This window comes from Pseudophryne corroboree, chromosome 2 (assembly GCF_028390025.1).
Source record: "Pseudophryne corroboree isolate aPseCor3 chromosome 2, aPseCor3.hap2, whole genome shotgun sequence".
Taxonomy (NCBI): domain Eukaryota; kingdom Metazoa; phylum Chordata; class Amphibia; order Anura; family Myobatrachidae; genus Pseudophryne; species Pseudophryne corroboree.
The window spans coordinates 496670639-496688187 of NC_086445.1; the positions used below are offsets into that span (position 1 = coordinate 496670639).

Below are 17549 nucleotides of genomic sequence, written 5' to 3' on the forward strand. Positions count from 1 at the left end.
TCTATGCACTTGGATCAGTTTCTCTCACTACAGAACACAGAGGGTAATAATGAATGGGGCAATTGAGCATAATGTCTCATTACAAGTGCATAGCTGCACACAGGCACAGCTGACGCGCCCTTCTGTCACTTACCTGACGTGAATACTAAGGATTGTTACAAGCCCCTTAGTGAGGACATCTCTGAAACAAAATGTTCGCACATTTACAAACGATTACATTTATAGACGGGCAGGAGGTGTGTGCCAGGAGGTGGGGTCACGTCAGGTGCCGCACACACACATATTGGCAGCATCTAGTTATCCTTCGTACCCACACACACATTACCCTTGGCCTAATGAGCATGCCAGTCCCCCCAATATAATAGTTATCGTAAGGCGCGCCAGCCAGCAAACAGAGAGGACCTCGTGCCGCATAAGCCGGCCATGCTTTCCTTCCCTGCCATGTAAGGGGCCTATTTACACAACGCTATACTACCGACAGCTTCTTCCACCCCGTGCTACACCGCACTGCCCCTGCAATGAAAGGAAACCACAAGCCGCCAGGGAGTATCTGCACCCTGCCAGTAACGTCGCCCCAATCTCTCCCCCGCACCGGTAGCGCACTGTCCTCTGTATAACGCGCTACGGAGTGTTACCTGAGTGCCGGTGGAGAGACCCCGGGTGAGGCCACGGGCGGCAGGTCTGGCAATTCGGGAGAACATGACAGAGACAGGCGGGGGGACCAGCAGCTTCCAGTGACTCCAACGACCTCCAGCAGCAGCGGCGGCAGAGAGCAGACAGAGAGAGGGGGCGGAGCTATCTTACAGCGCCTGACGTAGGGACGCCACACGTGACAGGAGGAGGCGAAAGGCAGTGGAACGCGCATGCGCATTGGATCGCGCTCGCGTAATCTGTTTCCCGGTCTTATCTACACATATTGTAGTAATTGAACGATAATTTAATGAACACGTAGCTGTGTTTCTAAATTGCCTTTATCCTGTCGTAGAAAGCCCTGTTAAAAGATGGCCGCCTGATCACAGCCGTGGGTAATCACGTGTCCGGAAGCTGCTGCTAGCTAAGTAATGTGTCTATATAGGAGCGCGCTATGCGTGTAGTTAGGTCCGGAACAGTAGTGTATATGATGTGCCCCAGCCAACATGGCGGGACAGTGCGACTGTGTTACTATATGTCCTCATAGTTACCGCCAGGGTGTTCATAGCAACGTGCACAGAAGCTGGTGAGCACTGCAGAGCTGATATAGACTGTATAGCCGGGTTCCGTAGAACGCAGTATACGGGATACGTTAAATAACTGATCTAGCCAGAAACAATTGTACCCTAGCTTCTCACCGTACTGTAAGTACGTACCTACAGCAGAGAGCTGCATCTTTACACATGAAATTGCATTATTTGTTCTTTAAACGAAGATCTTTCAAAATGAACAGCGTTATATATGTACAGCAGTTGTGGAATACCATAATGAGATATTAACCTAAAATGCTTAATGTACCAATAAAATGAAACTAGAATACGAGTCACGCACTGTAATAGAACTATAATAAATATATATATATATATATATATATATATATATATATACCTCCAAACTGTCTCCTTTGTCAGGAGTCTCATTCCCACTTAAGGTGCATACACACTTGCCAATAAAATGAACAACGCCATTCATTTTCACCCTTCCTGAGCGAAGTTGTTCGCTTTCTCGGTAAGTGTGTATGCCGGCGATGATGACCGATACGCGGCCCCGCAGATCGTTAATGACCCTCAGTGTCGGTGGTGCATGCATGCTCAATCCGGACTGTCGCCCAGGAGCTGCCTGCATGGCCCGGTCGCTGTGACGTCACTGAGTGATATGAACGGTCATATCGCTCAGTGTGTACGGCCGGCCACCCTGCCCGGAAGGGGAAACACCAGACAACGTCGCTCATAGAGCCCATTAGCTAACATATTTGCTGCTGCGATCAGGTCTGAATTAGACCCAATGTCCCTTACACATATGTCGCACATTATTAATCCCCTTATAGTTATACACATAATGACACACATAGTGCCCCTTATACATTTGCCGCACATTTTTAATGCATTTATACACATGACACGCATAATGCTGAACACTATTGCACAACCAACCCACTCACACAACTGCTAACACTGTGGCCTCTGCTTGGATACAGATGTGTCCTCATAAATCTTGCCTACACCATGCAGAAGGAGATGCCTGGTGTGAGTCAGCTAGCAGCTCTGCTAATGTCCAGTGCCTATTTTTGTTGAAAATGCATCTTATTTGCATTGCTATGTGGCTAGGATGCACAAGCAGCTTCTGCTGATTAACTTGATATGCGGCATATCTAAATACTGTGTGCGACTGTGGCTGTATTTGCATACGAAATGCTAAACACAGAATATAGGCATGCCGCATATTATTTTAATCAGCAAAAGCTACTTGTGCTCCTGGCATACCAAATGCTATAGACATTTGCGAGGTTTGCCTATGCCTAGGGCCGGCTCTGGTTGCTCCAATCGGGTGAGAATGCCACGGACACCCATATTTCTGCTCGCACCCTCCTGAGGTGGTGAGCAGAAATCGTCGAAAAGTCTGTGTTTTGGGAGTCTGAATGGTAGTTTTGCCAATCTAACCAGGAGTTTAGATGATTTTAGACGATTTACACAGCTAAACCAGATGCTTTTGGGCACGACAATCATTATTACTAATGGGTGCCCATTAGTAAAGTCATGATAAAAACAAATAAATTCCCCTGCCTTCTGAACTTTCCCTGTTTTGAGTCTGAAGTATGAATACAAAAATAATACATGGCTCAAAACAGTGTCTTGTTTATTTTATGTATTTTCATATTATGTGGTCTTTACAGCTGTATGTAATAGATTATGTTCTGTGCTCTGTTTTTTTTCTATCAGTATCTGCCAAAATGCGTTTGTATGTGTATCTTAAACACAAACACATGTCCATATGAATTGTATCCAGATTTGAAGTGTGCACTTTCAAATGTAGGTAGATACTGTACTTAGATACATTTCATATTTGGGCGCTGAGTGGTATAAATCTCAACAATATCTAGGCTTGCCATAATATCCCTTTAAACTGGGACGTTTATGAATTACACAGGTTCTATGGCTGACTGACTTCAAGCCTGCAGTTCACCTGAGTAAAAAAAAAAGTTTTTATTGTAACACCATTAGAAAACTACAATTGCAGTATACATGGGTTCAGGGCCAGTTCTAGACCTTGTGGTGCTCAGTACGAACATTTCCTTTGGTGCCTCACCCATTCAAAACAGGTAAAGTGCGCACCAAAAATATAGGAGTGTTGCTTTATGGGGAAGGGGCGTGGCCACAGAATACTACTAATTCAAATTACGGTGCGAAATAGTGTCTGTCGATCACATTACACCACACAGTAATACCCCTTATACACACCAGGTAGAGCTCCCTACACGTTACGCCATGTAGAGCCCCTTACACACGTTACACCAGGTAGAGCTCCTTACACACGTTATGCCAGGTAGAGCCCCTTATACACATTGTGCCAGACAGAGCCCCTTTTACATATGTTACACCAGGCAGAGCCCCTTACACATGTTACACCAGGCAGAGCCCCTTACACATGTTACACCAGGTAGAGCCCCTTACACACATTACGCCATGTAGAGCCTGATATGCACATTACACCATGTAGTTCCTTATACACATTGCGCCAGGTAGAGCTCCTTATACAAATTACACCAGTTATAGCCTCTTATACACATTGCGCCAGGTAGCCTATTATATACATTGCACCAGGTAAAGCCTCTTATACACATTGCACCAGATAGCCCCTTATACACATTGTACCAGGTAGAGCCTCTTATTCACATTGCATCAGGTAGCCCCTTATACACATTGCACCAGGTAGAGCCTCTTATACATATTGCACCAAGTAAAGCCTCTTGTACACATTGCACCAGGTAGAGCCCCTTACACATGTTACGCAGGGCCGTCTTTTCATATGGGGTCCATGGGCTTTTTTGCCCAAGGGCCCCAGGAGTATAAGGGCCCTAGGCTGATAGCTGAGGGTCCCCTCTTTCCATGGGTACCAGATTTTTGAAAATCAGCCCTGGGGAACCGGAGGTATCTGACTTCAAAGCAGTGGTTCCCATCCGAGCCTGTTAATTTCTCCTCCCAGCCCGATATTTTGGGTTCTGTCTGACTTAAGAGTTGTTCTGAGGATATATTCCAAAAGCTGGGACTCCCCCTTTTGGTGGACATTGACAGCTTGTCTCTACTATGCCCAGAACCAGAGAGATCAGCCTTCAAGCAGCTGGTCCCTGCTCCAGTCCCACACGCTTAATATGCAGTTTTATATTTTTGTTGGTGGATTGCTCTGGCTCCTGAACTCTGATCCCCAGGTCCCCAGTACCGCCTGAAAGGTTTTGTTATCCCATTGAAAGCTAAGCAATCTATTTTTAAGAACTTAAGATATATGCAATCAAGCAAGCTGCCCTCCCACCCAAAAATTATGAATGTTAAGCCCACTCCACTATCCACCCCTCCCCTACGAATTAAACACCCATTACCACCCTGGAAGTCATGTACCGTGGCCCCTTCATTCAGCCCAATGCCCCCTTCTACCGTTTAGTGTTCTCCTTCCTGTCCCATCTGTGCAGTAAAGGAGTAATTAGCAGTAATTACTGCTCCAGTTCCTGCATGCTGAGTGGAAAATAGAACACCCCCTATCGCCCGCAGGACATCAAAGCTGCCACTGATATCACCTCTTACCCCTACCGCTGGAGGATGAGTAGGGACCCCAGTGCATTGCTTTGCCCAGGGGCCTACACTCCTGTTAAGTTGGCCCTAATGTTAGGCCATGGAGAGCCTTTTATACACATTGCGCCAGGTGGTATCCGTTCAGATGGTCGACAATGTTAAGGTCGACACTAATTAGGTCGACCACTATTGGTCGACATTGACATGGTTGACATGGACGAATGGTCGACACATGAAAAGGTCGACATGAGTTTAGAAAAAAAACTTTTTTGAAACTTTTTCATACTTTACGATCCACCTGGACTACGATTGGGAACGGTAACCTGCCCGAAGCATGAAGAGTGAAGCGGTGCACTAATTGGGGTTCCCCGTCACTTTATGCAGAAAACAACACTTTTTTTTTAAAACCATGTCAACCTTTTCATGTGTCGACCTTTCATGTGTCGACCATGTCAATGTCGACCAATAGTGGTCCACCTAATGAGTGTCGACCTTAACATTGTTGACCATTCATACCAGAACCGCGCCAGGTAGCCCCTTATACACATTTCCCCAGGTGGAGACTATGGGGGTAATTCAGACCTGATCACAGCAGCATATTTGTTACCTAATGAGCAAAACCATGTGCAGTGCAGGTGGGGCAGATGTAACATGTGCAGAGAGAGTTAGATTTGGGTGAGGTGTGTTCAAACTTAAATCTAAATTGCAGTGTAAATATAAAGCAGCCAATATTTACCCTGTACATAAACAATATAACCCACCCAAATCTAACTCTCTCTGCAAATGTTATATCTGGCCCACCTGCAGTGCACATGGTTTTGCCCATTAGCTAACAAATTGCTGCTGCGATCAGGTCTGAATCACCCCCAATTATACACATTGCACCAGGTAGCCCCTTATACACATTGCACCAGGTAGCCCCTTATATACAGTGCACCAGGCAGAGCCTCTTATACACATTGCGCCAGGTAGCCCCTTACACAAACTGCACCAGGTAGAGCCCCTCTAGAGAGAGAGAGTGAGTGAGTGAGTGTGTGTATGTATGTATATGTGTGCGTGTTTGTGTTCCGCTGCCTGTGTCCCCGTCACACCAGTAGGGCTCCCGGCTCTCTTAACGCACTTCCGGTCAGCTTCAAATCAGTAGCGGGGGGACGGGCAGTGGGAGGCAGCCAGCAGGGTAGAGGGCAGGAAGAAGCGGCCAGCCCACCATGGTGCGGGTGGCGGGTGAGCTCATGCAATTCACGGCACTGGTGGGGTAACTGCGGGCGCGCCTTCAGGCCTCAGCGCCCCAGGCGTCCGCACTGCTGGCCTGCACATAAAACTGCCACTGCATGGGTGGTCCACTGTCCAACATGTTAGCATCTCTAAAATTACATTAATATAAATTGTAAATATGTATGTTTAACATTGACAGTCATCAAAGTATTCTCAATTGAGCGTTACATTTTTTTTCTATAATTTTAAGAAACCAACATTTCACCTGATTTAAAAGAATATTATGGTAAACCTAACAATATCCCAACAAAAAATCAATGAATAAGAGCACTACACGTCCCATAGACAGATAGGCAAGATTGTATCAATGATGGAAAACGGCTGTGGAATGGAAATCCAACTAGAATTGAGATATCAACCTAGGTGGAAATAAACCTTTATGCGTCTATCTTTTCCTCATTACATTTGAATGGGGTATGCTATCCTCCTATTTATTTGGTGGAGGGGAAATACACAAACTGAGGCTAAAGAAACCTTTATGAACACAGGGCCTAATTCAGACCGTTTTCGTACAGCCTGCGATCAGGTCTGAACTGTGCATGCGTATGCACCGCAATGCGCAGGCGCGTCGGTTTGCAGCATCGGGGATCGGCAGGCAGTGACGGGATGGTGCGAGAAAAGCTATCGCACGGACGATCGCAAGGTGACTGACAGGGAGAGGCCGTTTGTGGGTGGCAACTGACCGTGTTTAAGTGTCCAGAGAAACGCAGGAGGGACCAGGCATTTGAAGGTAGGGTTTCTGACGTCAGCTCCGGCCCCGATCATCACACTGGAAGAGTAAGTCCTGGTCTGAGCAGAGACTGCACAAACTTCTGTTTGTGCAGCTCTCCTGCACATGCGATCGCACCCCTGCACAGCGATTTCCCCCTCTCCCTGTAGGCAGCGACTACCTGATTGCAGGGATGCAAAAAACGCACCCTATCGATCAGGTCTGAATTAGGCCCACAGAGGGGGTAATTCCAGGGTTGCCTACCCTCCCGCATTCAGCGGGAGGCTCCCGTTTTTAACATGAGCCTCCCGCTGCCCCGCAAAAGCTCCCGGTCCTCCCGGTTTTTCATTCTACTCGCTAAAAGTGCGTAATACGCATGCGCGAGTGTAAGTCATTATTTAAATGCCGGCCGCCGATACCTGCAACTACGCGGTGGGTCTCATTTAAATAACATGACGACCACATCAGGCCCCGCCTCCCATCATTCTGGACTTACACGTGCAGTCCGCATTCTCCTGACCGTCCATCGCGTCCAGCCACTGCGGAGTTATGGACTGCTGTGGCCAGGAAGTCCCCTGCTCTAGCGCTGTGCCTGTACTTCAAGCTCCAGTATACACTGAGAGGAGGCGGGCTGAGCTGACACCAGCAGCAACTGGTCATGGGGTGAGAGAGCTGAGGCAGGGTTACGTCAGGTGGATCGGGCACAGCAGCGATGGAGCCCAGCCGTGACCGGGGGAGGAGCAGAGAAAGCCTCACAGAAAAAAAGGTTAGAGGTGTGTGTGTTGGTCCGGGTGTGCACACACAGGAGTGGAGGCATGGGTAACTAAGTGCAAGGACTTGGGCTGGGGAGTCAGGACCCAGCAGAGCTGTGGACCCTTTGCCCCCCCCCCCTGCCTTACTTCATGCTGCTGCTCAGCTGCTGTCTCTCACTTCAAACTCCTGCAACTACCAGTCCTCTATGTTTTCATTTGCCCACTTGAAGCCCCGCCTACCCTCACTGCACAGCTGTCAGTCTGCAATGTGAGTCTGGAGCTCACTGAATAACACTTGTAAGTTGTAATGCTGGCCTGGCTTGAGGAGGGGAGCTCATGGCATGTTCTGTGGTGCCCCCTCTCTGAGAGGTGCTTTCCCTCCTCCTATTGCTGCTACTTTCTGCTGGCAGTTTCTTTACTTTTTTTCTTAGTTCTAAAAAAACAGATTGTAGGCAGAATCCCCATATGCACAGCAGCACAAGTCACCTGGAAACTGCCCTGGTTCTTGATCTGTGCAGCAGCTGTCTCCATTCCTGGGTGCCCCTCTCTGTGAGCCTGTGTCCCCACTCCATGACAGCAGCACACACAGTCACAGGCAATGCTCGAAGTGGGCTGGTATACACCAGTATGGCATACCGGCACTTCGAGCACTGACCGCTGAAGAACCCTGCCGCCACTATCATTTCAAATTTAGCGCTATTCAATAGCCAATTGGCACTCTCAAATCAGCAGCCATTAGGGAGCGGACGCTCCTGATTGGCTGCCAGTCCACATCAGATTTGGAATGATAGGCGGACTGGACGCAGGGGGAGGCACCAGAGTTGCCCTGAAGGCCATTGCCACCACTGATGACGACCACAGCCTCCTCCTCACCGCCGCTGCAGCTGACCACAGCCTCCTCAGTACTGCAGATGCCAATCACAGCCTCCTCCTCCTCCACAGCAGCAGCACTGCCCATTAGGTAATCTTAATCTGCTGCCTTTCTCTCTCCCTATTGTATATCCTTCCCGTCCCTCTCTCTGTCTCTGTCCCTGCTGTCACTTTCCCTCTCACTCTGTCACTCTCACTGTTCCTGCTGTCACTTTACCTATCCCTGTCCCTCTGTCATCTCTCTGTCCCTATGTCCCTGTTGTCACTCTCCCTGTCCCTGTATTTTGTCTCATTCCGTGTGGTGTAATGTAAATTTTGGCTCATTCCGTGTGACGTAGTGTGAATTTTGGCTCATACTGTGTGGCGTAATGTGAATTTTGGCTCAGTCCATGTGGTGTAATGTGAATTTTGGCTCATACTGTGTGGCATAATGTGAAAGGGACACCAGTACTAGATAGTATAAAGGGACCTACTATTATGGGTATACGGCGTGGTACACTTAAGGACATACCCCCTTTTGAGAGACCACACCTCCTTTTCCAAAGCAGCCTTCACTTTTCCACACCCAGACTTAAAAATTTCCACTTCCACCACTGGTCACAGGAGAATAGGCAGCATGAGAGGCAGAAGAATTATCTTTGAAACGTTTAGTGCTACAGGAAGAAAAGTAAATGTGCGGCTCTGGACCTCTTGGTAAGAAATACATTGTTAAAATAAAATAAATGCTACATTTGTATACAGTGTGTGGGGTCATAAACAAAAAGGATTGCCCTGGGAAGGTCCACCTCCAAATCAGGCCCAGAGTGTTCCGGGGCTCAACCACATCCATTTGTCTGATGTCTGAATCTCATGTCTGGAGATACACTCACACACAAACCCCCTCAGGCAGCATGCTGCACTTTGGGGTTCATTCCGACCCGCAATGCGCACGTGCATCGTTGCCGTCGCCGGGCAGCTGCTAGAACATAGAAGAAAGCTAGCGCGATCGCAAGAAGATTGACAGGGAGGAGGCGTTCCGGGGCGTCTACTCACCATTTACCGGGCGCGGTGAGGCGAACGCAGGCGGATCCAGGCATTTGGAGGGTGGATGTCTGACGTCAGTCCCGTGACCTTCGTCGCTGGATCCGTCACACAGGGTAAGTAACTCTTACCCTGGTCTTGTTCTACACAAAACTTTTTTAGCATAGCAGGGCTGCACAAGCGATCGCATCCCTGCTATGCAGAAATACACTCCCCCATAGGCGGCGTCTAGTTGATCGCACAAGCAGCAAAAAGTTGCTACGTGCGATCAACTCGGAAATGACCCCATTAGTACTTTAGATTTCACCTGCTACTGCAGGACACACCCCTTAGTGGCACTAGATACGCCCATAGGTGGAGCTAGATACGCCCTTTGGGCGGAGCATAACACACCCTCTCATCGGTGCGGCGCATTCTACTACCAGCTAAAATCTCCCTCAAACTAGTTTTCAAAAGTAGGCAAGTATGGGTAATTCAGACCTCATCGTAGCAGCAAATTTGTTAGCAGTTGGGCAAAACCATGGCCCTCATTCCGAGTTGTTCGCTCGGTATTTTTCATCGCATCGCAGTGAAAATCCGCTTAGTACGCATGCGCAATGTTCGCACTGCGACTGCGCCAAGTAACTTTACTATGAAGAAAGTATTTTTACTCACGGCTTTTTCTTCGCTCCGGCGATCGTAATGTGATTGACAGGAAATGGGTGTTACTGGGCGGAAACACGGCGTTTCAGGGGCGTGTGGCTGAAAACGCTACCGTTTCCGGAAAAAACGCAGGAGTGGCCGGAGAAACGGTGGGAGTGCCTGGGCGAACGCTGGGTGTGTTTGTGACGTCAACCAGGAACGACAAGCACTGAAATGATCGCACAGGCAGAGGAAGTCTGGAGCTACTCTGAAACTGCTAAGTAGTTAGTAATCGCATTATTGCGCATACATCGGTCGCAATTTTAAGAAGCTAAGATTCACTCCCAGTAGGCGGCGGCTTAGCGTGTGTAACTCTGCTAAATTCGCCTTGCGACCGATCAACTCGGAATGAGGGCCCATGTGCACTGCAGTGGGGACAGATATAACATGTGCAGAGAGAGTTAGATTTGGGTGGGGTGTGTTCAAACTGAAATCTAAATTGCAGAGTAAAAATAAAGCAGCCAGTATTATACCCTGCACAGAAACTAAATAACCCACCCAAATCTAACTCTCTCTGCAAATGTTTTATCTGCCCCCCTACAGTGCACATGGTTTTGCCCAATTGCTAACAAACTTGCTGCTGCGATCAACTCAGAATTACCCCCCATGTGCACTGCAGGGGAGGCAGATATAACATTTGCAGAGAGAGTAATGGGCCCTACAGGCATGCCGATCCGGCACCGAGGTGCCCGACGGCCGATACGGGCGACGCGGGGGGGGGGGCAGTGACGGGGGGAGTGAAGTTTCTTCACTCCCCCCGACACGCGGCTCCATTGAAGTGCAGGCAAATATGGACGAGATCGTCCATATTGGCCTGCATGCACAGCCGACGGGGGACCAGCGATGAACGAGCGCGGGGCCGCGCATCGTTCATCGCTGGACCCTCCACACTGAAAGATATGAACGAGTTCTCGTTCATTTATGAACGAGATCGTTCATATCTTTCAAACAAATCGGCATGTGTGTAGGGCCCATTAGATTTGGGGGGGTTATATTGTTTCTGTGCAGGGTAAATACTGGCTGCTTTATCTTTACACTGCAATTTAGATTTCAGTTTGAACACACCCCTCCCAAATCTAACTTTTTTTCTGCACATGTTATATCTGCCCCCCCTGCAGTGCACATAGGGGATAATTCAGACCTGATCGCTCGCTAGCTGTTTCTTGCAGTCCTACGTTCGCTTATTCGCCGCCCACCGGGGAGTGTATTTTAGCTGTGCAAGTGTGCGATTGCATGTGCAGCCGAGCGGTACAAAAAAACTTTGTGCAGTTTCTGGGGTATATGCAATTGCGGTCGAATTCCCGAAATTGTCGAATTTCGGGTCATTTTCGCCAAAAAAAAAAATTTGTCAATGCAATTCAATGCTTTCCGTCAAAAAAACGGACTTTCAAAATTCGACTTTTTGCAAATTCGACTTTTCTGCAATGATACAAGTGCTGCAATTCGACAAAAGCATATTCAATTCAAGTTTGGAAATTCGACAGCAGTGCTTTTAGACAGTAAATTCGTCATTTTCAATCCGCCACACTTTGGAGGGTGAAAACAATAAAAAAAAATGTAAACATGTTTTTTTTTGTGGTTTTTTTTTTGGGAATAGCATATCTATTCATATTAGAAGGGATTAGGTACTTTTTTCTTTTTTTTTGGAGGCACAAGTATTATTTATATATTTTTAAAAATATTATTTTTTTTGTTTTTTTTATTGCTGGAACGGTAAAATAAAAAATAAAAAATGGCGTGGGGTCCCCCCTCCAAAGCATAACCAGCCTCGGACTCTTCGAGCTGGTCCTGGTTCTAAAAATGCGGGGGGAAATTGGGCAGGGATCCCCCATATTTTTAAAACCAGCACCGGGCTCTGCGCCTGGTGCTGGTGCAAAAAATACGGGGGGACAAAACGAGCAGGGGTCCCCCGTATTTTTCACACCAGTATCGGGCTCCACTAGCTGGACAGATAATGCCACAGCCGGGGGTCACTTTTATACAGTGCCCTGCGGCCGTGGCATTAAATATCCAACTAGTCACCCCTGGCCGGGGTACCCTGGGGGAGTGGGGACCCCCCAGCCACCCAAGGGCCAGGGGTGAAGCCCGAGGCTGTCCCCCCCCATCCAAGGGCTGCGGATGGGAGGCTGATAGCCTTGAGTAAAATGACAGAATATTGTTTTTTCCAGAAGAACTACAAGTCCCAGCAAGCCTCCCCCACAAGCTGGTACTTGGAGAACCACAAGTACCAGCATGCGGGAGAAAAACGGGCCCGCTGGTACCTGTAGTTCTACTGGAAAAAAAATACCCAAATAAAAACAGTACACAGACACCGTGACAGTAAAACTTTATTACACACTGCCGACACGCACATACTTACCTATGTTCACACGCCGACATTGGTCCTCCTCTCCATGTAGAATCCACGGATACCTGAAAAGAAAAGATCAATGTACTCACCTCAGCCATGGTCCAGAGATAAATCCACGGACTTGGCAAAAAAAGAAAACGAACACCCGGACCACCGGACTGAAAGGGGTCCCATGCTGACACATGAGACCCCTTTCCACGAATGAGACCTGTCAGTGACAGCTGTCACACAAAGGTCTCTAAAGCCAATCAGGAAGCGCAACTTCGTTGCGCTCACCTGATTGGCTGTGCGCTGTCTGATCTCAGACAGCACATCGCACAGCTCCGTCCATTATATTCAATGGTGGGAACTTAGCGGCTAGCGGTGAGGTCACCCGCCGGTCAGCGGCTGACCGCGGGTAACCCCACCGCTGACGGCAAAGTTCCCACCATTGAAACTAATGGAGCGGCTTTGCGATGCGCTGTCTGACAGCTCAGACAGCACACAGCCAATCAGGTGAGCGCCACGGAAGTAGCGCTTCCTGATTGGCTGAAGGGACTTCAGTGACAGGAGTCACGTGTTCGTGGAAAGGGGTCTCATGTGAAAGCATGGGACCCCTTTCAGTCCGGCATGGAACGGGTGTTCGTTTTTTTTTTTTTAACAAGTTCGTGGATTATCTCTGGACGTGGATGTACCTCTGGACGCTGGAAGGTGAGTATAATTGTTTTCACAGGTACCCTCGGATCGTCGGAGACCGTGGCAGTCGGCGTGTCAACATAGGTAAGTATGTGTGTGTCGGCAGTGTGTAATAAAGTTTTACTTGTCACGGTGTGTGTCCTGTTTTTATTTGGGTATTTTTTTTTCAGTAGAACTACAGGTACCAGCGGGCCCGGTTTTCTCCCGCATGCTGGTACTTGTGGTTCGCCAAGTACCAGCTTGTGGGGGAGGCTTGCTGGGACTTGTAGTACTGCTGGAAAAAACTATATTCTTGTCATTTTACTCAAGGCTATCAGCCTCCCATCCGCAGCCTTTGGATGGGGGGGACAGCCTCGGGCTTCACCCCTGGCCCTTGGGTGGCTGGGGGGGGGGGACCCCTTGATTGAAGGGGTCCCCACTCCCCCAGGGTAACCCGGCCAGGGGTGACTAGTTGGATATTTAATGCCACGGCCGCAGGGCACTGTGTAAAAGTGACCCCCGGCTGTGGCATTATCTGTCCAGCTAGTGGAGCCCGATGCTGGTGTGAAAAATACGGGGGACCCCTACTCGTTTTGTCCCCCGTATTTTTTGCACCAGCACCAGGCGCAGAGCCCGGTGCTGGTTTTAAAAATACGGGGGATCCCTGCCCAATTTTTCCCCCGCATTTTTGGAACCAGGACCAGCTCGAAGAGCCCGAGGCTGGTTATGCTTTGGAAAGGGGACCCCACGCCATTTTTTTTTCGTGGTTTTCCCGTTTTTTCCCGTTTTTTTAAATCGCGGCAAAATCCGGCAAATCGTCCGTTTTTCGCCCGCGGGACTGTCGTATCCGTTTTTCATTGAATATGGTGAATTCCGGCAGCCACCTGCCGGAATTCACCTGTCGAATTGTGTCGAATTTAAAAACGGCGATAATTTGCCGCGATTCGCCGTGAATTGCATATACCCCTCTGAGTTGCCGCTGCGATCACTTCAGCCTGTCCGGGGCCGGAATTGACGTCAGAGACCCGCCCTGCAAACACTTGGACACGCCTGCGTTTTTCCAACCACTCCCTGAAAACGGTCAGTTAACACCCACAAACACCTTTTTCCTGTCAGTCTCCTTGCGATCGGCTATGCAAATGGATTCTTTGTAAAACCCATCACACAGCAACCTCGCTTTGTACCCATGCGACGCGCCTGCGCATTGTGGTGCATACGCATGCGCAGTTTTGACCTGATCGCAGCGCTGTGAAAAACGTTACAAGCGATCAGGTCTGAATTACTCCCATGGTTTTGCCCAAGTGCTAACAAATTTGCTGTTATGATCAAGTCTGAATTACCCTCAGAGATCGGTGTTTAATTGTGAGTGTGGTATGCTACCACATTTCCACCTAAGTTGATGTTCCTGTCCACAGTTGTTTTTCGCCACTGATACAATCTTTCCTGTCTGTCTAAGAATATTTCTGACAATACTACACATTTTTTTTTAATTATTCTTTATGAAATGGAATAAACAATGAAGCAGATATCTTTACATTACGGAAGGACAACACAAGGACCCATCTCGACTAAAGTTACATACTGTATAGGGCTCTTATTGATTTTTTGGCGGTATATTGTTGAACTTTATACTACTCAGTGCCCATATATGAGCTATTTTCCATAGTATATGTACTTACTGTATGAAGCTTTGTTGGGTGTGGTGACACCCATCATCAGAAAATAGACACTAATATAGGCTGCTTTGCACACATTTTGGGACATCACCTATTTCTATACTTAAATACATTTATTTAGGTGTGTACTACAGCGTTATCTTATAATTCTTTTTTGTTATAGCAATATGGGTGAGTTGGTGCTGTGGACAGCAACAGAATTATACAATATCTTGAACCAATCAACAAAGTTCTCTAGGCTTGCGGAACCAAATTATTTATGTCTTTTGGGTAAGTATTGGATATGTTCATCATGTTTAAGGATACCCTTTAAGTCTTGTGCTTTTCATGAATATGTTCAGTCTTTTTTTGTGAAAATATAAATTTCATTCATCCTTCCTCAACCAGGAAATTTTGCTAAGGCTGTGTAACGAGCAACCATGTGCAGAACGGGTCTGATTCAGCGTTGCATGCAAGCATGCTCCATAGATGTGCGATTTTTAGAAAATGTGCATACGTCAGAGCCAGCGTACACAACTTTGAGCACTGAGGGCTAATTAAACGTTATATCTCAACCATATCTCCACTCAGAGGCGGAACTACCGCCAGTGCAACCAGTGCGTTGCACTGGGGCCCGCCACTGTCCAGGGGCCCAAAGCATGTAATGAGTCAAACTGACTCATTACATGCCGCTGTGTGCTGCGGGCAACCGCTGCCCGCAGCACACAGCCGCTCGCAGGACACAGGAGTCGGAGAGGAGCGCAGCGGTCATGGGGGTAAGGAGAAGGAGGGAGGTGGAGGAGGAAGCCGCAGCAGCGCTTTGTTACTGGTTGAGGCGCTGCTGCTGCTGTCCCTCTGCTTCACTATAGGCTGTCTTCCGAGAACAGCCTATAGTGAAGCAGAGGGACAGCAGCAGCAGCAGCGCCTCCACAAATAACACAGCGCTGCTGCGGCTCCCTCCTCCTCTCCTGCCCGGGATCTCTGCCAGAAGCTGCACCGAGAAGCCTGAGCCAGCGGAGAGGGTAAGTATAATTCTTTCTTTCTTTCTTTCTTTCTTTCTTTCTTTCTTTCTTTCTTTCTTTCTTTCTTTCCATGTGCAAAAAGGGGGACTGTCTGCCGCAATGTCTAAAAAGGGGGAATCTGCCTGCCGCAATGTGTAAAAAGGGGGAATCTGCCTGCCGCAATGTGTAAAAAGGGGGAATCTGCCTGCCGTAATGTGTAAAAAGGGGGAATCTTTGCCGCAATGTGTAAAAAGGGGGAATCTGCCTGCCGCAATGTGTAAAAAGGGGGAATCTGCCTGACGTAATGTGTAAAAAGGGGGAATCTGTCTGTCGTGATGTGTAAAAAGGGGACGCTGTCTGCCGCAATGTGTAAAAAGGGCACGCTATCTGCCGTTATGTGTAAAAAGTGTACAGTGTCTGCCGATATGTGTAACAAGGGCACGCTGTCTGCCGTTATGTGTAAAAAGTGTACGCTGTCTGCCGCTATGTGTAACAAGGGCACGCTGTCTGCCGTTATGTGTAAAAAGTGTACGCTGTCTACCGCTATGTGTAACAAGGGCACGCTGTCTGCCGTTATGTGTAAAAAGGGCACGCTGTCTGCCGTTGTGTGTAAAAAGTGTACGCTGTCTGCCGCTATGTGTAACAAGGGCACGCTGTCTGCCGTTATGTGTAAAAAGGGGACGCTGTCTGCCGTTATGTGTAAAAAGTGCACGCTGTCTGCCGCTATGTGTAAAAAGGGGGACGCTGTCTGCCGTTATGTGTAAAAAGGGGGACGCTGTCTGCCGTAATGTGTAAAAAGGGGACTCTGTCTGCTTAATGTGTAAAAAGAGGAATCTGTCCGCCGTAAGGGGTAAAAGGGTCTCTACCTGGTGTAGTGGTGCTACTGTGCGACGTAATTTGAATAATGGAGACTACTGTGCACCGTTTTATGAATTGGTGTTATTTTGTGGCCACACCCCTTCCCCACGAAGCCATGCCACTATGTATTTTTGCGCACGCCTACAGCGCGCACTGCTCCTGTTTTGCATGCAGGGGTGGGGCTCCGATGCCGTTTCTTGCACACAGTGCTAAAATGTCTAGTTACGGCACTGTTGCTAGGTATCCATTTCTCTGGCCCTGAGCAGGTCCCCCTCACCAGATCCTCTCCAGGGGTGAGGGGGTGGACTTGGATGGGGGGGGGGGGGCAAAGCATTTTGTCGCACCTGGGCCCACTGCTCGCTAGTTCCGCCACTGTATCCACTTGTGGCTGGGTGGGTGTTACTTGGCAGCAAGGTGGCATTTGCACGTAGGATAAGTGTGCCGTGGGCATGTTGTAGAATTGCGGACTATGCAGTGGTGGGTGTACACCGAGATCTGGCCAATTTCAGATGGCTCTCTTGCACCAAGAACAGGGCTGCTGCAAATGCACGCTTATGGTGATGACTGCTATTTCTCTGACGTCCTAGTGGATGCTGGGACTCCGTCAGGACCATGGGGAATAGCGGCTCCGCAGGAGACAGGGCACAAAATTTAAAAGTTTGACCACTAGGTGGTGTGTACTGGCTCCTCCCCCTATGACCCTCCTCCAAGCCTCAGTTAGGTTTTTGTGCCCGTCCGAGCAGGGTGCAATCTAGGTGGCTCTCATAAAGAGCTGCTTAGAGTAAAAGTTTTGATAGGTTTCTTATTTTCAGTGAGTCCTGCTGGCAACAGGCTCACTGCAACGAGGGACCTAGGGGAGAAGGAGTGAACTCACCTGCGTGCAGGATGGATTTGCTTCTTAGGCTACTGGACACTAGCTCCAGAGGGACGATCACAGGTACAGCCTGGATGGGTCACCGGAGCCGCGCCG

At 48.6% G+C, this 17549-nt stretch overlaps 2 protein-coding genes across 9 annotated transcripts in view; one reads left to right on the plus strand and one right to left on the minus strand.

Moving 5' to 3' along the window:
* Positions 1–801, minus strand: part of MDH2 (malate dehydrogenase 2) — a 48185-nt gene extending 47384 nt beyond the window's left edge. The window contains exon 1 of the mRNA XM_063953965.1: positions 636–801. Within this exon, the coding sequence (XP_063810035.1) occupies positions 636–701 (66 nt within the window). The 5' untranslated portion in view covers positions 702–801. The remainder of the gene's footprint in view (positions 1–635) is intronic.
* A 73-nt stretch (positions 802–874) lies between these two features.
* STYXL1 (serine/threonine/tyrosine interacting like 1) overlaps positions 875–17549 on the plus strand; it is a 136760-nt gene continuing 120085 nt past the window's right edge. The window contains exons 1-2 of one of the 8 annotated variants that reach the window (XM_063953970.1): positions 875–1058; positions 14905–15011. In XM_063953970.1, the coding sequence (XP_063810040.1) occupies positions 14909–15011 (103 nt within the window). In that variant the 5' untranslated portion in view covers positions 875–1058; positions 14905–14908. The other 7 variants (XM_063953971.1, XM_063953967.1, XM_063953969.1 and 4 more) reach the window with 7 other exon arrangements.